This window comes from Dicentrarchus labrax, unplaced genomic scaffold (genome assembly GCF_905237075.1).
Source record: "Dicentrarchus labrax unplaced genomic scaffold, dlabrax2021, whole genome shotgun sequence".
Classification (NCBI taxonomy): Eukaryota; Metazoa; Chordata; class Actinopteri; family Moronidae; genus Dicentrarchus; species Dicentrarchus labrax.
In genome coordinates, this window is record NW_026136719.1 from 4,465,596 (window position 1) to 4,487,218 (window position 21,623).

Consider the following 21,623-nt stretch of genomic DNA (forward strand, 5'->3'; position numbering starts at 1 on the left):
AGTTTATAAAGTTCCTCCTCACTCAAAAATGATGCATTATATTTAAGGGAGTCTGGGGATGAGGTGGTTATTAGTTCAGTGGTCAAATTAGTTGAAACATCTGCTGATTATCTTGGCAGGTAAAAGAGTCCAAACAGACAGCTGTTTCTGTGTATGTACAGGATTTCACTGTGGCCCAGGATGCATCAGTGTTAACCCCGTATTCTCCAACTTCACCAGTAGATTCCACTAAACCCGACACACTGAACCTTTAAGGGGTCACAAGACATAAAAAAGTTGGGGACATCTATAAATATTCGGTACTACGGTCAGGAGTTCATTGTCTGTTGTTTTTTTGGGCAATTTTTTGTCATTTTAACTGATTTAATGTTCTGCCTCTCAGTGAAGTTCAGCGCTACAGTTCACTGAGCCAAAGAGCAAAAACAGCTGTAGAGTATTTACACATCTAACTGCAGTGAATTAAGGGTTTATTTAAACTAGAACACAGTAACAAGGTGATTCACAGAGGCTCCAACCAGGACTCTGACTCCGGGGAAGATGGAGACACAGCAGGGACAGACCAGGAGAGCAATGAGGCAGATAGAGGAGTGAGGGAGGTCGGGGGCATCAGAGAGGCAGCGACCGTGAGTAGAGCCAGAATATCTTCATATCTAACTCTGTTAAACACTAATAAAGACGGTTTGGTGAGTTTTATTTTGTTGCTGTGGAGTTTGAATGAAGACTCTTAACAAGATACTGTTGTATTTTCCTGTTTAATGAGTAAAACAGGTGTTTTTATTTTCCTTTTTCCAGTAGCTTCTATCTCCTCTCAGTGAGCATTGGTCTGTAGTAAATTATTCAGAATGAACTATTCCTTATACAGACATTAATTTTGCTGATGCAGAATCTTTCACTTCAGTTTTACTTCCACCGTGACGCTCATTGCATTCGACACCTTTATTATAATACAACCGCTCGCCCACAGTGTGGAGGACTGCACGGTCAGCATACTGCAGCACTGAAACCAGATCCCAGTGTGAATCCCACAGGCTTCCCACAGCCAGTGTGTGTAACTGTTCCTGCAGCGATTACCCACCAGTGACAGGACGCTCCAGTCCAATAAATCACAGTGTGAGAGAGGCCGGGAGGAAGTGCAGCGTGTACAGAAGTGTGTTTCCTCAGTGTGCGAGAGGCGGTGGACCTGATTGGTTTCATCCATCAGAACAGCGCTGTGCAGCAGTGAGCGGGGACAGCGGGATAAACCCAGAGGATTTAATCTTTCTGCATCAGTAATGAGAGAACAATGTGCCTCTGTGGAAGAGGACTGGTATTGATGTTGGTAAATCGCAGGGATGTTGCTGTGGTTGCTGCTTCTCTGAAAACAACGATACACGAGTTCAAATACTTTAACAAAGAGGAACTATTGACCTATAAATCATCCGTTTATAATGATCAGTCTGGGTTTTTATGAGGTTGAATCTGGTGATATTCTCTGTTTTTCTGAACAAACCTCATGAAAAGACCAAAATCAACAACGAACGAATCCACTAACAAGTATTTGTGTCTGATAAATCTTCCACTGAGCTCCATTATTGTCCAAAAACGATTAAAAACACATCAGTGAGACAAACTGTTGCATCTTCCTTTATCACCATGAACACAAATACTGTAGTTTATTTGAACTCAATCACAGACATCGTCCTGCTGCCCCAAACACTCACTAGAGCACCAAATGTAGATTCACCAGATTAACAAATGCACTACTTCCTCCTGGTTGTTGAGCAGTTTTAGGGAACTGATCTTGTCTTCAAACTTATACTATATATGTTTTTATAGATCTATAACCTTGCAAGGGAGCTGGACTCGGCAGCCGGGGGTGGACCGAAGGTGTGACCCAGCGGGAAGACGCTGCTAGAATCACTTACATCAGAACTGGAGAGAATTTCCTCATGGAAAGATGGAGATGACTAACTTCAGTGAGACACGGTTCATTGATCTGATTGGTTGAAGTTCGCCTGTGATAGACAGTAATAGACAGAGTATTTTTCTGACGCTGCCGGCCCGTTTCCAAACTGTTTCCAACGACGACTTCCCAGATGGTTCTGTGTAATAAACATCTGCCGCAGTCGAATTAGAAGATTTCTATCTTGAGAAGGACTAATGAGCCACAGACAGAAGGTCAGAAAATATTAACAGACGGACTAACATGTTGATTTCTTGTGGGATTTGTTAACATAAAAAATATATATGAAACATATGTTTGTTTTATTTATTTAAATACTACAAGCTTTTAACCGTATTTTTGTTATTTTCTTTCATCACTCAGGTGGAGCAAAAATTCCCACATTAGCTTGAGACTGTAACTGGTCATTAAATTAGGTTAAACGAGTATTTCAGACATTCCTGTAAAGGAGTAAATTACTAGTTTGTATTGTACATTTTACAACATGTTGATGTTGTAACTTCTGTCGGTATGTCCTACAAGTAAAACACATATAAATAACCGTTAGTTGTTGCCCCAAAATGTTTTCTGACACACGTGGGCAACAATCAGTCGAACTTGTTGTTTTCTATTCGACTCAACTCAAACAAAATGGAGGAAAAGCTGATTGTGAACATCCTATTCTCTACAGTTTTAACGCTTTATTGAGCTTCTTTCTTTGTGGCAAAATACGGACAGAGAAAGTTTTTTAATCTGTATAAATAAACGAGTCGGAGCTGCTGAGCAAGAGAAGATATTTTTCTCAGGATCTAAACAGAGAGTTTACACTGGACTTACATGTATTGGGTGAACACACACAACTAACTGTGTCTGCTCAGCATTAAAGTGGACAACTGTTTGCTAATAACTTTATATGCTAGGGAGTCAACACTACATACTGTGGCCTGTGGTGGACTTGAACCAGCAAACCTCCAGTTCCCAAGCTATGTCCCTACAGACTGTGCTACTACTGCCCCTGTTTCTGCCTGTGGGGTCAGGGGTACCCTAAATATATTAAATTAATATATTCTTAACATAAATCAATTAATACAGCTTTAAAATATCACAGCATCCAGTCAGAGAGCTTTAATTAATAACCAAATCATTTAATAAACAATCTCATGTATGACAAACATCCTTAAATCTCGCTCTCTCTTTAGTCTGTTATCACGTCCCTTCAAACAACAATTTGACTTTGTTTCATTTGAAGTAACTGAACAAAGGCGGATGAGAAATGCTGGGAAGAGAAATCTTGGACAAAGCGAGCCTCAGAGGAGTGTTTTCTAAGAGGTAATTATTACCACTCCTCGCTCCCTCTGTCCCTGCTGAAAGCTACCCATTATAAAAACCAGTCACATGGACAGCTTCTCCCTTTGAGGGACCGCCACCGTGTCTCATAACCATAAATAGAGCCAGGCAGGGGGAGACATCAAATTATCTTCTTTCACACACCTTGATTTCTGGAAAGACTCTGTGATGCATACCAAATAAAAGCAGGTGGATGAAGAATACATAGAGATTGGGGCGTCCCTGAGGGTGGAGGTGGTGTAATATTGACCGAGGTTCCTGCTCTGCATGCTGAACAGATGTGAGAGCACAGAAGTGGAGAAGCAGGAAGAAATGAAGCTCTCGTTGGGGTCAACAGCAATCTCAGCTTAATTAACCAAATGATCAACTGCTTCTGCAACCAGTTCAATATCGTCCCAGTTCTTTCCTTTCAGCTGCTGACGTGGTCGAAATTACACCCCCCCCAACCTCACACTGCTGTTTAAAGGACCAGTGTGTAAACTATTAGTGGCATCTAGTGGTGGTCTTTCAACCGGTAGCGTTAGCCAGAGTTGTGGAAAGCTTCATCGTCGCTTTGGATGCCAACAAGGTCTAGATAACTGGCTCGCTGGATTCGGCCACGTCCGCCTGAACGGGCTGCACCACCAGGACGGGAACTTCGAGGTTCAGTAAGTCCTTAAACAGATTTTCATTGGTCGCCATTGGTCGTGTTCACAGGTTGTTGATGTAAATGAGGAGATCTATGTGTCACATGTTAACTTTTTGGCGTTAAATATGGCAGAGTGAATTTAGCAGATTTTTGGCCCGATATTTCAGGCAACTTAAACGTGTTAAATGTCCAATGTTTGGGGATTTCCTCTTATTTACAGACTTAATAAAGATGTTTAATTAAGACTTTAAAGTTTGTGACGAGATGAAACCGTTTTATAACATTACAGAACGGTTACAGCTGGATTAAAGCCGGCTGATGGTCAGGTGTCTGTTTTAGATTGTTTCTGTTTATTATGAGCATTGTATTGTGTGTAGAAATGCTAATAAAGCCACTTGAGTTGAATAGTGTTATAATGTCTGTCTGGATGCTACATGCTCAGTTGCTTTCACAGGAAGTCCGACAGCAGAATATCCCTCTTGTAAATGTGTAACCACGGCGATAACATGGCGTTCACAGTGTATCCTCGAGTTAAATTCATGCTTTGCAGAGGGAGAAACTCCTCCGTGGGTAATACCAAGAAAAAGGGAGCATCAGTTTGAGTTGATACAGAAATAAACACTATGTTGGTGAGATTTTACAGATGACACTATGACGTCCCGTTCCAGTGAAGGCAGCACGGAGCTGCGCTACAGGAAGCTGACAGAAACACTGAATAAAGAGAGTTGAGAGTTGTTTCTATGGAAACTGGCAGGTTTTAATGTTGCAGACCACATTTTTTTGACAAGTTTCAATTCATTTTGTTGTGAATCTTTTGTGTTAAAACCCCCAAGAACACCTCGACACCCCCATTTCTAAAATATTGCGTCCAGCGCCGCCCGACTCTCTGAATGAAAGTCACAAAAACACAAAAGCGATTCCTATATTCAGGTGATCATACACAATATTATATTCCATCACTGTTTATATTCAGCACTCATCTGGTTAAGTTTTGACCTACTTTAAGGACCAGGAGCTTTCCACTGTCTGACCTGTTTAAGCACGGAGGCCCAGTATCGGCTCGTAACCTCTCTCCAGGGTAAGTATTGATTATTTGATGGTAAATCGAGGTCATTTTCACTGTGACTTTACTCGTTAAACCCCTCTAATACGACACAAAAGAGTGAAGATCCGCGTTTTTTTTTAACGGTAGACGATCTTTTGAAGTTGAGACTCTCACAGTTGAACTGAGGTGAAAGTGATGTAATGGTGTCTGCTGACTAAGCACATGCGTACCCAGAAATAGAGTTTAAAATTCAGAGAGTTTAATTATTCAACACGGACCTAAAATACTACTAGACTCACTGTTGGCAAACGTCATGTTTTAGTCAGAGCCGTGGGTTCGGCTTTTCCAGCCTGTTAGTTTTGGAGCCGTTATAAATGTTGACACGAGGAAGAAGAGGACGCAGTCACCTTCTTCTCCGAGGGAAATGCTCTCGGTTGGTCAAACTGAGGGCTGCTTTAAAAGGATGATGACACTTTAATTTATTTAGTTTTCCCTTATTTTAATAATGAGAAGTGCAAATGGCCTCAGTTCGTCTGATCTGGTGCAGGTTTTGTTCTCAACCACACAAACTAATAAAATCAAATATCAAATATAGTCATTTAAACTCATTCAAATGAACAAAAAGTGGGTTTGTTCACTGTTTCGATATCGAATCACAGGCGAAAAATCAAGAAAATGGACAATAAAGTTGAAAAACATGGAGAAAATGGGTAAAACAATGACAGCGCCCCCTACAGAGAAGTCCACCGATGTCACCCAACAGGAAGTCAGCCATTTTTAATTTAGCACCCGTTGTATTTGAATGAACTCCTCCGAGGGAATCGATCGGATCGACTTCAAATTTGATCAGTGCGATCTAAAGACATTCACGATTAGGCGCGTCCGAGGCGTGGCGGCAACCTTTTGATGTTTCGCCAAGAAACAAGAAGTCGTTGTAACTTCAGCGTACTTTGTCCAATCTGCACCAAAAGGCACTGAACACATCTACATGTTAATATTCAGTCATTCAGCCCCCCCCCGAAAAAAAAAGGGGGGGTTTTTTTGTCACAACCCCCGCCAAAAAAAATTTAAAAAAAAAAAAAATTTTTGGAAAAAAAACAACTGAATTATTGTATTGTCTGAAAAATAAAATCCATATTGTGCATCCTTGTTCATTCTAGCACCAATATCAGACGAACCCAAACAATACAGAACCTTTTACAGTGGAATATATGATGAATAATTGGTTTAAACATCTCATTAGTGTTAATGTTGATGGGAAATAAGTGAAGTGAAACTTTAAACTCTAACTGAGGACTGAAGACTGAACAGTCAAGCCGACCATCTGCCGCAGTCACACACTACAACACTCGTGTGTGTGTGCACATAAGTATGTGGGCATGACCACATGTGCCTGTGTGTGCTGCTCGTTTCACCAGGTGGTTTCAGTCTCTGCAGAACTCACAGCGAGAAGATAAATTAACAGTCGATCGCACTGCGCTCTCAGTAAAACTGCATTTATTAACATTCACTGGAAACGAGATGAACCGATTGAAGCCGACGGAGCTCCTGAACATCAAAGACGTCTGACTGTGTAAATAAGTTACTTTTAATTGGATTTAATTTGATCGGGCCATGCAGTCTGACCTCTGCGGGGCTCCAGCCAGCAGTCTGAATCTGATTACACAATACAAAAAGAAAGAATAATTACAGCACACACAGAGAGTCTACGCCTCCAATAAAGAACACAAATTAATATTTAATAATAGAAAATGTTCAGAGGTTTTTAGTGAGACAGCTTAAACTGTCCTAACACTACAGCGAGAGTGCGTAGAGACACATCCAACTCAGCTGCAGCTGTCATTTGAGCACAATGTGATGAAGCAACACCAGAATAAGAGGCAGCTTCTAGTAACGATTCCTGTTCACATCTGGACACTTTTTATACCAAAATGTATTTAAAAAAAACCAACAGTGCTAAAAAACCCACTGAGATCTCTGCTTTAAAAACTGTTGTAACCTCTAAATGTTCATTAAAGTAAACTGCACATAAAAATTAAGTCAGTGTCACTAAAGATGAGTAAAGCTGCTTGATCAAGAAACTTAAAAAATGAAGTTAGTTTTACTTCAAATGTTCAATGTGATCAGTTTCAACAATTTCAACATCTTGTTTTACAGTGTCGGTGAACATATAGTACATTATTTTTGTATAATGTTAATCTTTGATGTGATGATAAAGACATTAACCTATCTTGTAGCTGGTGGTTTGTTGGGTTTATACACAATATTATACTCAGCTTCTGACAATAAATCCTCCTCAATGTAACACACTGGACCTCTAAACGCTGCGAACTTCAGCATTTTTTTCTAGAAAACTAACATAACGCCAACTTCAACAACTCTTTTTAAGAAATCATCTTCCAGGACTTTTTCCAGGAGTTTTTAACACTCTGCATCTGCTCTCTAGCTTTAAGTACGTAAAACTATATAGATGATACTGTTTGGTTACTGTAGGGAAAGGTTAAAACATTCCCTCTTCAAAAATGTGCATCAAACATCAAAAGGAACATGTGATCATTTCCAGGCGTTTCCATGAAGGGAAACTACGCTCTAAATTTCCAGATTTTCCATTAACTTGTACTTTGAGTCATTTATTAAACAGGTACTTTTTACCTTTTGTTCTTTTAATAATTGTACTTTTACTTGAGCTTGACTTTACAGATTGTCAGGACTCGACCGAACACTGTTCAAATGTTCCTACACAGGTAACTAGCTATCTCCATAAAAAAATGATATGTTATATTCTTAAATCTGAATATTTATTTATTAACAACCTTCCAACCAGAAATCAACTGACATGTTTGATTAATTATCAGGTCGATGTACTAAAAACATCCAAGAAATCCAGACTCAGGAGTTATTGGCTCTTGATGAACTGAGAAATGTGTGAATAAACTGAAGCTGAAAATGAAATGAAGGGTGAAGGGACCGGACTGAGTAAGCAACAGAAAGCATCGTACCATATGATGTACCTGTTTAATGGCTCTTGGGTTCAAAATGAAGGCGGGAGAATTGGAATCCGTGGCCTTTGACCTCGTCCTGCTTTACATCCGCTGTAGAGGAGAGAAACAAGAGGAGTCACCTGTGAGAGGAACAGTCGAAAGGTTAAAAACATTTAAAGGGAGATTCTTGCCCTCGTTGTTTTTAACCACATTAGCAGGAAGTAGATGAATCATAAAGACTTTAATGATCCCCTGATTGTTCCTCCAGTTTCCACCAGTTTCACATTAGTGGTTTTGAGTGAAATATCTTTATCTAAGGGCTTTAATCTAAGATTTATCATTTATTATTAATTATTATTTTAAGCACAAACAGTAATAGGATATATCACAATATATTTATTTTAATATAAATGTTTCTTAAGAGGTAAAACACTGGTACGTCATTTCTGCCAATGTAAAGGGAAAAGAAAGGTTTCTATATGTCTTTATGATGAGAAACTTTCCCAAAATAATGACACAGTTTCTGAATATTATGACTTTGAGGTAATAAGTCAATATTTTGATAAAGTTTATTTTTTGTTGGCGGTAAAATGTGCTTCCATGGCAACTTTATAGCAGCTAAAATACTCTTACTACTGTAAATACTGTATTAATATGATATTTTACATTGCACAGACAGACAGACAGACAGACAGGAAGTATGTGTTTTGATTTGAGGTGATAGAAAATACTGTTTGTATTACTGCCCCCTTTGCAACCACTGTTCAACATACTTACAGCAGATTATTGTTCGCTGCTTGTTGTCAGATTTTCTAAACCTAAACCATGAAAGTCAGCGCGGTGAGTTACATCTACGCACCGCTGAACAGAGAGGAAGGTCTATAGCTGAGATTATTATTATAAGATGAATTATAATAACTTTGGTGATCCTCTGACTTCCTACAGCGCCATCTTCAGGTCAAAACTCTGTCCAGTACATTGGTTTAAATGCCAAAATTAAACCTGCAAAACATTCCCGTCAGCCTCAGGTGTACTGGCTTAGTGCTAAAGTTAGAATGCGAGCACGGTCGGCTAAGATGACGAACATCATATTTATACATCAACATGTTATCACTGCCACTTTGACAGTGTGAGCATGCTGATGTTAGCATTTAGCTCAAAGCATCGCTGTGCTTATACAGAGTCACACACTAACATAGCTGTAGAATATTTTTAATATTATATAGTCTCAATCAAATTAAAGAATTTGATTGATTGTTTGCTCTCAAAGTCCAAGCTGATGTCTTTAAATATCTTGTGTTGTCAGTCTAAAAAAATATCAGTTTAAGACATTAAAAAATGACTTCAAAATAGTATAAATAGTATTTTTCTATTGATCGACTAATCTTTGCAGGTGTGTTATAATCCATGTGACACCACAGAGGAGATACAGTACGTATTCTGCAGGCCTCATTAAACACATTTAACCCTGCAAGTCTCAAATAAATTAACATACTTCTTTGTTTTCCTTCCAGACAAAAGCACAGACACAAGAGTTCACGCTGCGACCCGGTCCTTGTAGTCTACATAATGTCCAGCTGTTTCTATAGCAACCAGCGCATTGCGAGCAGGAATGCAATCATGATCGATGATGTTGCTGTAAGCGTACTGTACGCTCCCCGACGGTGCACAGGGCCATGGGAAATGCCAAAGACAAGTAAAAAATCACTTCAGTAATGAGAGTGATTCATCATGTTAATGCTCAGTGTTTCTTGTGCTGCTGTGATTCACAGCTCATGATTCATGTTTTTTTGTTTGTTTTCAATACGTGATTCAAAGCTGCAGAACTATTTGTCACAATCTTCCAGACCTGCGAGCAGTAAATACACACGAAGAAGAGTCGTGACAGCAGAGAGCGGCGTGAAAAGCTCATAACAAACCATCACAGAGACAATGCAGCCGGAAGATTAAAAGTGGACACACTAATCCTTCAGTGCTTAGAAGCTCTTTTGTTTGTGTGTCACTGTTGACAAAGCTTTTGTTTAATATTCAGCATGACTACTGTCCCCTGTGGGCCACCACATATTGATCTGTGAGCGCTGGTAACCAGGCGATTGTTTCCAGCTCATTCTGGGAGAGACAAGTTTGGATCAGAAAACAACTAAACATGCAGCAAGTATTTCTCTGCAGCATAAATATTCATCACTAAATGTGCAACAATAGAGTTTAATATTCAAAAACTCAGCTAATCCGCTTCATCAGGACTGTGTGTTTGTGGTTTGATTAAATTTGATTGACAGCGACCTGACAACATCAGCAAATGTCACTTTTTGATTCAAATATTGGAAGAAATCCTGATTGGTGCACAGACATGAACGATATCAGCTGAACAGCAACCCATTTAAAACCAGGGAGAAGAGCACAGAGAAAGAAATACAAATCTCTCATGCGGGGATGTCACGAGAAACAAAACTCTGGTAATAAGTCGACGGCAAAAGTCTGAAAACTTGACAGTACTTTTACTTTTCACAGTTTTTTCGACCGTATCGGGGATGTAACTCTTTATCGGGTTATCGGGTTTTCGACCGTATCGGGGATGTAACTCTTTATATCACACTCGTTGTGGTGGAGAGCCGCTGCAAGTGCAACAAAAGCTGCACCGACAAAAAGTAAATAAACACTCGCAGTTCATTCAGGTAAATGTTGCACCGAAGCAACAAACTCCCTCCAGACAGCCACACGATCAAATACGATATGTTTAGTATATCCACTTCTCCAGGCACCACTGCAGATACCCAATGTTAAATAGGGATCAGGGGTAAAAGAACTTGATCCCTGTTGTTTACTGTGGTATTAAATTGGGTATCGAGAATTGTGGAATTTCACTGGTTTTGGTATCGACTACTACGTTTCTGGTATTGTGACATCTTCAGTCTAGTAATGTGTAATATCCAACAGGTTGTCAGGGCCTTTAAGAGGAGCCTCACAACCTCTAGTCCCATTCCTCTCATATGATTAACACCCATTAAGTTTAACTTCATTAAAAAGAAAAGAAAAGAGCAGAATTAGAGCTTAAAAACAGTCGATAAAACACAGAATAAAACTTGTTCTGAAGGCACAACGTTCACGTCAGAGCCGATATTAGCTTTCACTAAACTAACTGAGTTTACAATATTCAGTCAGTCTTGTGTTTGATCATGTGATCATGTGATCAGAGCGAGCTAACTTACTTTACTTCACATGTGATGTAAACCTAATGCATGTTGTACCGCTGCTGCTCGCTCTGCAGTGGAGAGAGGTCCTTCAAAATAAAGGTTATCTACGCTTTTAAAATATATACTGTTCATATATTACTGGACATTTTTCAAGATCACAACTTTGTCGAGAGCAACATGCTGCAGGAAGGATCTGTCCGTGGGAAATGTGGATGGAATAACTTCACTAAGAATATATATATATATAATTTCAAACCACTTTACAGCAGCGTGACGTTACGTAATCTCTCATTAGTCGAGCAGATTGATGGAGGAGAAGCAATGTGAGCAGTTTGGAGATATTTTAAGCAACTTTTACAACATCTAATTTGTTACAGTCGAACATGTGATGAAAATAAAACATGTTTTCGAAGTCACTGTTAGAACTGTACTCATATCCGTGTACGATCTTGTCTCTGTATTTGATCTAAAAGAGGTGGTATCTGTGCATCCTTGTGACAAACATCTGCATTAGAGACATTAGAGAAGTGGTGACACATTCCAGATGTTAAGCCACCAAAAAGAAAACACGAGGACGAAGAGAAACCTTATGGAGGTCTGTGTTTTTGCGAGAGTTGGCGTCTTTATCCAGGCTACAATATAAAGCTCATAAATTAGAAGCAGTTTTACAGCCGTTGGCAGACGTGACGAAGACTTAATAAATATAAACCTTTGATTCTCTGCCCAAACCCGACTGGACCCGACGCTGCCGGCCAGGTCCATAACTGCTGCTAGAGGTCCGGCTCAGCTCGGGCTGAATTCAAGTGTATTTTTGATATATATTTAATATTTAATTAACAATGCATGCAACTGCAGTTAATGAGTTAATTAGTAATTTATCAGTTTTATAATAATTTGCATTGTATCAAATGCACAATGTAGTTTACTTTAGCTTATAATAAACTTTTTTATTTTAAACAGAAATTTGGGTTCCGGTTGGGCTATGATTTCATGGTTCGCCTCCGGACTTTTCGGCCTATTTTGAGCAGGATATTGTCTTTTGGGGATATTTTAAGCAGGATATTGTCTTTTAATCCTGCACACGGCTACCGGTTGCTGCTGGCAGCTTTGCCGACGATACAGGCCTGTCAAACAGGAGGCACATGACTCACGGATGTGGAGGACCTTCCAAATCAGTTGACAGCAGCGCTGCCCACACAACAAGAAGCCCTTCTCCCCATTTCTTACTTGCTCTATTTCCTCAGTGTGAAACAAAATCACATTCATGTGCAGATGAGGTGAGACGGTGAGTAATCCTGCACCAACTGAACACTGTGAGACCTGAATAAAAGAGTTTAATGATCAGTTTGAGATGCAAATTCAACCTGAACCCAGTCATCCTGATGAAAACAAGTTCAAAAGGAGACGACTGCTCCTGCCTTTCTAATGGGAGCATCAACAGACTCACAGTTGACAACATTATTGCTCGAGTGCATATTTCTGTAAGAGCTGGGGAGGGATATTTTGTAGAAGGGACTGACGTCAAAAAAAGCTGCTATTAAACTCCATCAAAGCCTGAAATCTGCAGTATGAAAAACTGACAGCAGAGAACCAGAAGAGCAAGCTCCAGCCTCTGTCAGAAGCTAGTTTCAAACTAAAAGTTGTTATCAGATTGCTCTAAAACCTAAAGAATGGCTTCACCCCCGATGGAAGTGTGATGAAAAGAGAATTATCCCCAATTGCTGCCAACACTCCAGCCCTCGGTGCCATCTGAGAGCGCCAAGCTGTCAGCCAGTCGAGGACAAACCAAACCTTAAAAAGATGAAAGTAAAAATGTCGAGCACTGAGGTAGACACGTAATCCTCCAGAGACCCAATTACACTCGAACCCCAAGAGGTGGTTGCAGAGGTGGAGAGTGAGGCGCCCACTCTCTTCAGACAGCTGAGTGCCTACGCCGCGGTTGGCGGAGGACGAAGGAGCATGGAGGAGGAGGAGGAGGAGGAGGAGGAGGACGGCTGGTGCTGCCTTTCATCATCTTGATATTCTATTAACTGCTGTTTAATGAAGTGAAATCAATACACCAGGTGTGACTAAAAGCCACCTTCCAATGCAGATGATCCAACTCTCAGACTGACCACAAAGTGAACCGGTGGGAGGGACCACACAGGGAGCCGGTTCCTCTCTCGCTGTAATTGCCTTCGCAGAGTAAAAGAAACGTCATTACAGCCATCTGGTTCAGGTTAGAGGAGAGTAAACTCGAGAAATACCGTCTGCGGCCATATTCAGATTCTGCTCTGGATTATCGGGCTCCAACGTGAGTGTGTGTACGAGTGGCCCGGTGCCAAACGCTCTCGTGATTTAGCCACCGTGTTACAGCTGCACCACTTCTCTTGTTTTTAATAAACCACCAGCGAGTGAATTACCCGAGCATGAGCGCTGAAAGCTACCAGAGTTCGATGTGCTGTTGGTTATTATGGTTAGATTGCAAATTCTTTGATTTAATTAGTCCATACGTCAGCCTCTAAACGCAGCAGTGACTTCTGATTCACAGCTGAACCTCGATAAACAGATCTTTCTCTTTCTTTCCCTCACACTCTGACTGTTGTAATGCACTCTCTGTACTCCAGTCAAGAAGCTGCTTAATCACTATTAGTCACAAACAACTGCTGCAGGACATTTGAGAGTGAAATGCACCACAAACCACCAGTTAGGAGCCATTAACTGTCATAAAAGCCTAGCTGCTCTGAGGTACGTTATTGCTTATGGCAGCAAAATAAAACCATGTCATGATTTTAGCCACATTAGCAGCGTGGCAAAAGGGAAGTCAGGTCCAACACTCTGGTTCAAACTGAAATATATCTACAAGTAGAAGAAGCTTTGAAGCCTCCAGTTTGGTGTTATAGTCGTCACCATTACACCATACAGTCGCTCGACAGACAGATCAACAGTAAAATATGTTTGTGAAACAATTTTAGATGAGAAACACAGTTGAAACTAGAGACTGAGACCAGAAACTCATCAGGAAACTGTTTACTGAGCTCATAAATCAACTGAGAAGTCGGCTCATTTCTCCATAAGACTGTATGGTATCTGTGTGTTATTGCAACCAGTGGAGCTCCCCCTGCTGGACATCAGAATCGGGTTTATTGCCAAGTAAGTTTACACATAAGAGGAATTTGCATTGGTGCATTGGTGCATAAGAATCTTTTTCATTGGTCTGACAGTCGAAGAGAAACAAAAATGTTAAACTCTGTTTGGGAGCTGCACTCTGGAAAGAAAGTGTCTGGGGATTGTTGCGACAGGGAACGTTTCTCTTGTAACACAGCACTGTTGCATGTGTTAACTAGGGATAACTTGAGACAGGTACCAGGGATTCAATTCTTCCAGCGCTGACGGGGAACCTCCTGTACAGTCTGTTACAGTCACAGACGCTCTGCAGAGAAACAGAGACAGACGCTCTGCTGCAGATACAGTAAAGTAAATAAGAAAACATCTATTAGATGTTTGTGATTTTCAAATGTAAAAAAAAGTACACAGGATTTATTGTTTTGTTTTTTTCACATTGGTATCGACTGCTAAATTTCTGGTATTGTGACATCGTGCTAACTCTACTGGCTGCTGCCATTAGCTACTTAGCGATCCTACTAGCTGACTCTACCCAGACTGGGAGCCCCAAGGAGAGGGAGAGGTTTACAGTACTGGAGTCGGAGCTAGCAGACAAGAATGAGCACCAGAACTGGAGCCGACAGAGCCCGGGTGTTTTACAACGGCTCCGACCAGGACTCCGACTCCGACACAGCAGGTTCTGGGCAGCCCCAGAAATTTCATCCAGATGTGAATCCTTCTCATCTCTGTGCTCATGTGGCACCTGGAAGTTGCTCGACATCCTCCCAGATCCATATCAGAGCAAACGATTGCTGCAGTAACCCGATTACTAAAAATCACTCATGCACACAGCGTTTCTACAGACCAGCACACAATTAAAATGCAGCTGCACCAATTTGTATCTGGATGATGATCAGTGTCGTACAGAAGAGACCAGAAAGAAAATGATAGAAAGCCTCCAAACTTTGTGATTATTTCATTAGCACAACATCGATCATCCTTTATCTATCATCCCAAGAGAAAGCTCTGCAGCTCTGAAATGACCTCCAGTTTTAGGCTTTTAATGAGCAGTTTTATCTCTCTAAAGCATTTTATTTTATTTTATTTCTCAAGGCTTTTTACCCTCACTCAGCTTTATTTCAGTTCTTTATTAAGATGTAATATCTCCTCTTTGTATTTATTCTGCTTTTTGATTGTGAAGTGCTTCATCTTAAATATATTCACAGCCTCAGTTAAGACGTCCACGGCGAGCGTTTTGAGCAGTCGACTAACAACAGAACGGGAGCGAAGGCAAAATTAGTTTTGTGCGAGAAGAAAGAGCTGATGAAGGCCCCCCCCAGTGCTGAGAGTTCAGGGACGGGGTCGCTCTGTGGAGGTCTGACCATCTGCTTTTTAATTCAGTTTGAATGAATTTAATCTCGTTAAAACTAGAAACCTTTGAAAGAGCACCAGGGTATTAGCATTATGTGTCCGCAGTGTGTTAAAGGCCGAAATTTAATCAACAAATCACGGAAACGACTTCCTTCTTCATTTCTGTCACATCGAGTCATTACTACTCAATTATTCATGTTTCTCTTTCTATACCTAATAGGCTCTTTTTTTGGACACATTTTGTGAGTTCTTTGGGGGTTTTCTTTCTCTGTGAAGCTCCGCCGTTGTTCTGTCGGCTCTTCGGTCGTTTTCTAAAGCAGGACGAGGCTCTTTATCAGAGAGTGAAGCTCTGTGGACGTAAACTGTGTTCAGGTCTTAAATAATAATCTAAACTTTAACTCATTAACTCATTTAGTTTCCTTTACAGAAATGAATTAAATGTTCATATATCGGCCTACTGTGTATGTTTTTAAAGTTTTCTTACACCCCATAAAATCAAGAAGGCCTATGATGATATAAAAGCAGAAGCTGATTGACGAGGAGAGAGCGGAAAATTAGCATATCGTCATTTAACTAAAACATTTAAAAATTAAAAAAAACAGAAATATTTTGTTCATGTTTCTACATTTAAAAATCTTTCAAATTTTGCTTTTCTTTAATTTATGAATTAATTTCAACACTTTCTTCAACTATTGTGGTTTATTTACTGATATAAACTTTTAGCTTGGGTTGTAACGACTTTATGGATCATTTCAAGATCTTGAAGAAATGACATCACAAAGAGCAAAAAATACCAATGTGGGCTTCAGAGAGAGTTTAGAGGGTTAATGTCAGTTGACAGATATCACTGTGGGCTCTGGGAACTCTGGGACATTGGAACAGGCATGTTTAACTATTGTTAGACATTTTATAGATTAAACAAGTAATTGATGGATTGAAATAAACTTTAATCGAAGGATAAACCAACAGCCTGTTATTTTATATCCTCCTCAGACGACAGCAGACGTCTCTATTTGTCAGTCCATCCGACAGCGATCCTCCCTCACTTTACCCCCGGAGACGCTCTGTTGGCAGGATGGGAAGTAAAGTAACTGCCAGTCCTCGAGGATTGCCCATGCCCCCCCCCCCCCGTCAGTCCTTTTGTCAGGCCGCAGCGACCATGCTGTGATCCACAAATAGACTCAAAGTGCCTCCGTGCTGCACATGAAGGGAAGGGACAGATGGACCTGTGGTTGCCCTCGCCATAATGCCTGTCGACGTCCTCCAGAGGGTGGACCTTAACTTTCAGGATGTGGAGGTGATGGCGGGAGAGACCGATAGTAGGAAACAGCAAAGGATCGAGGAAGAACCTAAACTTGTGGCTGAGCTGTATTCGAGATTATCCCCAGATGGATGTTTTTAAAAGGTTACTTTGACAGTAGAGAGACGGGAGTGGCGGAGGAGCAAAGAGACCCGGGCGTACACGCTCTGCCAGACGAGCTACCGGGGAGCCAACCGGGGGATGTTTGACAGCCAGTAGAGAGAAGTAGAGTTGTTCTGATGTGATGCTGCCTCATCCGATACCACATCATTTATTAGCCCTTAAAATGGGACCCCGCTACTTCCCAGCATTGCTATCTCCCAGCATAGCAAAGTACAAAGAGTTCAACCTGAGCCAGAGCACACAGCAATGAGAGCAATCATACAGGGTTAGCAGTGTAATTAATAATATACAGTAAAATCATCATTTAATCTATATAACTATCCAATAATCTCCAGTTTAAACTGTGTTAATTGTCTTTAGTCACCGTAGAAATGTTAACGTTACATAAACTGAGACATTTACACAACACACAGCCCGTCAGTAACTATTATACAGCAACCTGACGATACGAACACTCACACACCGGGAAACAAACCGGCACACGTTACCCACAAGCCCCCCTTTCTTAAAGGGGAAGACACAGTGCAGGAAGGATCAGATCCTTTAATGAAGTAAAATATCTTCCACCACCAGAACAGTGCAACAGATCGACACCTTCTGGTTTCACTGTTGGGGAGCTGTTATGTTGCTGCACGCACACCCTGCAGCAAGATGGTCCTTCAGCCGGGACACGGAAACTCAGAGGGACTTCATTTGTAACCACAACACATATATGAAGACTGTAAGCAACAAGACTGAGAGTCTATAACCACACTAATGTGAGGCTGAACCGCTGACAGTGTATATAACAGACAGAGCTTAAACCTGCATTCTCAGTAACAGCCAGCAGGGGGCGCTCCACTGGTTGCAATAACACACTGATACCATTCAGTCTTATGGAGAAGTTGATTTATTCCCTCAGTTTCCTGATGAGTTTCTGGTCTCAGTCTCTAGTTTCAGTCTTCTTCCATACAGCATGATGTTCATTTAGTAACTGATGGTCCCATTTAGAGTAAAACAGACCATAAAGCAGGGTATGCTTTAGGGCGGGGCTACCTTGTGATTGACAGCTCATTCTCAGTGAGTCCGTCCAGCTCAACGCACCAAACTCAGATCAAACTGTCAAACAGTGCTGATCAGATATGGATCCAGATTCTGTGACTGTGTTGACTATTGACAGCCAATGCTACAGTGTGTTTTTAATCATTTTCTGACATTTTTAGACTAAATGTTTCATTGATTATTAAAATAATAAAACAGCAGAATAAGAAAAACAACAAAAAGGACTCAAGCTGATTATTTGCCTCTTTATGTGAACATGTAAGACGTCCACACACACACACACACACACTCTGTTTCTCTCGTGCAGATGGCCTCGAATTAATGTGCCAAACTGATCTAAACACAACGCAAAGAAAACCTTCGCACGGAGGAGCCTCGTGACGAGCGCCTGGCAGCCGAGGACCGCAGTATGGCGAGGTCAGCGTATGTGTTGCACAGACTCACGAGGTGTGAAAGTAGAAACAAACACCAGCCAAATGCTTGTTTGGCTACTCAACTAGACATCACGCCATCACACCAATCAACTCTCATTTGGAGACTTTATTTTGCTCTAAAAATATAGCTGGCTGTCAGCAGAGGAGGGTTTTATGTCTTCTACACATACAGACATTTTAAAACCAGACAATCTGCTCGGAAACTGATAAAATCCTGTTTTTATTGAACTTTATACAAAATATTAAGACGTATCCAAACTAGTTAAAAATCCCTTTAAAATCCCTCTTTCAACAGATAACTGTAGAACACTGTTGTAATCCGTGTTGGCACTGAACTCTTCTTTGTATTAATGTTCAGTTGTGGTAATAAACAAGTTTTATATTAATATTTGTTCATGTTTATTGATCACAGGGGCGTTTCCAGAGGGGGGGTCCTGCAGTGATACTGGTCTTTCAGAGGCTGCAGCGAGCTCTGTTTTAAAACTAGAGTGAAGATATTGATTTTATATGAAACTAGAAGACCTGACGCATCCATCGGTACCAACCACGTCCTGCTTGCATGTTGACAGAGAGGCTAAATAACGCTAATACTTTTTTTAAACTGGCAATTTTTAAAGTAATCTGTTGACCTCTGACCTCAAGATATCTGAATTTGATCTCATGTTAAAATATTATATATATATATATTATAATATTATATATATATTATAATATTATATATATATATAATATATAATATTATAATATATATATATAATATATATTATAATATATTATAATATATATATAATATTATATTATAATATATATATTAATATTATAATATATTATAATATTATAATATATATATAATATTATATATATATTATAATATTATATATTATAATATTATATATATATAATAATATTATAATATATATATATATTATAATATATTATAATATGATAATATTATAATATATTATATATATATTATAATATATATATATTATAATATATTATAATATATATATATATATATATATTATAATATTATATATATATTATAATATTATAATATATTATAATATATAATATATATATTATAATATATTATAATATTATATACATGTTATTATTAGGGAAAGGAAACTTTGTGTAATTGTTGATCTCAGACCTTTTTATTTTTGTTACCTGGTTTCTTTTAGCATCTTTTTACCAAATAATGGATAATTATATATTTATATTATTATAATTATTTATATATATTATTTATATTATTATTAATGATCAGGATAATTTAATTATTATATTAATAACAAATATATTTTGAATTGTTATGGAAAACGATTGATTGACTTTACGTTCTATAAAAGTTTTTTAATGAACTAAAATAATAAATGACCTGTTGTTTGTTTGTTTGTTTGTTTGTTTGTTGTAAACAATAGTGATGTCAGTTAGATTTGATCAGAACAGTTATTGAATATTAAATCATCCATCTTTGATCTTTGATTGTTTTAAGTGTTTTAGTTTTTATTAAAGTTTTAAATCTTCAAACTGCGATAAGAACAAAGTAAAAAGATAATATAATATAATAATATAATTTATTTTACAGACAGTTTTCATGCATAATTAATATTATTATCAATATAATGCTTATAATTAATATAGTTATTGTTCAAAACTTAATGTTATTTATCTGAAGACGCTTTAAAATCCAAAATAAAAGTAAAATAATAAATAAATGAATAAAAGATGCTGCAGTTTTCAGAAATAAATTAGTCTTTTTGTTGTTTTATTTACGGTTATAAAACATTTTACTGTTTTAAATGACCTTTGAACTGTGATTAAACATTATTAAATTAAATTCATTAATTTAATCTCGTTTACACAGAATAACACCGTAAAGTGAGTCGGTGAATAACCGTCTGTAACTCACCGTTTCTGCCTCCTTAACGTCTCTTTTCTGAAGTGAAGAACAAACTAATAAATCCAACAAACAACCAACAACCGGCTCCCGGTTACCGGTTACCGGCGCTGTGTGTCCGCTGCTCGGTCTGACCGTCGGGAACCAAAGCGCTCTCATTTAAACCAACCGTCAACCGGAGCGCTTATATACGCACACTGCTTCCGGTCCGCGCTTTCAGAATAAAACTACACCAGGAACAGATCGACATATAAACTAGTGATTAAAGTAAAGTGAAAGTTTAAACATTAAAAAACATTAATTTACTATCAGTATAAAGAGATTTACATGAACTTATACTTAAAATACTATAATATATATTTATATATATAATCATATGCAGCATTTCTCCAAACTTATTTAAAATGTGTTTAAAAGTATTTATCTGAATAAACTTAAAAGCATCTTGTTTTCTATGTCATCATTAAAGATTGATGATTTATAAACAGATACAAACAAAGCACAGTGACGTTTAAATGTCTGTGACGATGTAAAGTATTAACAGTATTTAAAACACTGCAGACATTAAATTATTATTTAAACAGTTTATTTTTGAGTTATCTTTAATTAATGGGATTGAGTATCGAGTTTAGTTTTATTAAGGTTTGCTGTTGCAGTGCAGATGTTCAGGAGTAATAATGCTGAGTGGCTCCAGAGTGAATCTGATAAATCACCAGCTGAGACTGAAGAATGAACTTTAATTATATGTTTTTAAAGCGTTTTATTGTTCGTGATGCCGCTGGTACGAGTGGTATTCAGTGTGTGTCTCGAACTGTCGAGCTTCAACCTCATCGACCTTTAGATGAGCTGTTCTAAATGTTTAATGTGAAATAGTTGCTCAGCATTTTCACCTGTTTGCCTTAAACCAACCTCTTCTTTTTAAATAATATATTAAAACTACACAGTAACCTCTGAAGAACTCCCTTCTCATCTCATCTGATCATGAATTTGCACTCCGCTCAGAAAGATATGCTAATGTGCAGCAGATAAACGCAGGAAGCCGTCACTCACTCGCCGCGTGAAACAACTGAAGAATATAAAACGAGGGCAGAGATGAAAAAGGACGACACGTCGAGCTCTGTGTTTTCCCCGACGCTGGTTTCGCTCTAATTGACGGCTGCAGATGTGGTTGATGGGTCAGTGCAGCCATGATGCCTCCGGGCAAGGTGACCTCCTCCTGCTTCATCATTAAACGCTTCCATGAAGCCG

General features: G+C 39.1%; 1 protein-coding gene across 4 annotated transcripts in view; it reads right to left on the reverse strand.

Annotated features, from left to right (window-relative positions):
• LOC127351173 (tetraspanin-18-like) overlaps positions 1–20,529 on the reverse strand; it is a 35,975-nt gene extending 15,446 nt beyond the window's left edge. Inside the window, exons 1-2 of one of the 4 annotated variants that reach the window (XM_051378464.1) lie at positions 20,388–20,529; positions 7,953–8,033 (exon numbers count right to left, since the gene is read on the reverse strand). Coding sequence is in view for 2 of the 4 variants with exons in the window: in XM_051378462.1 (XP_051234422.1) it covers positions 7,941–7,943 (3 nt within the window). In the remaining 2 variants the exon portion in view is untranslated. Of the gene's footprint in view, positions 1–7,940; positions 8,063–20,387 lie in introns of all 4 variants that reach the window. The other 3 variants (XM_051378462.1, XM_051378463.1, XM_051378460.1) reach the window with 3 other exon arrangements.
• Positions 20,530–21,623: the final 1,094 nt, after the last annotated feature.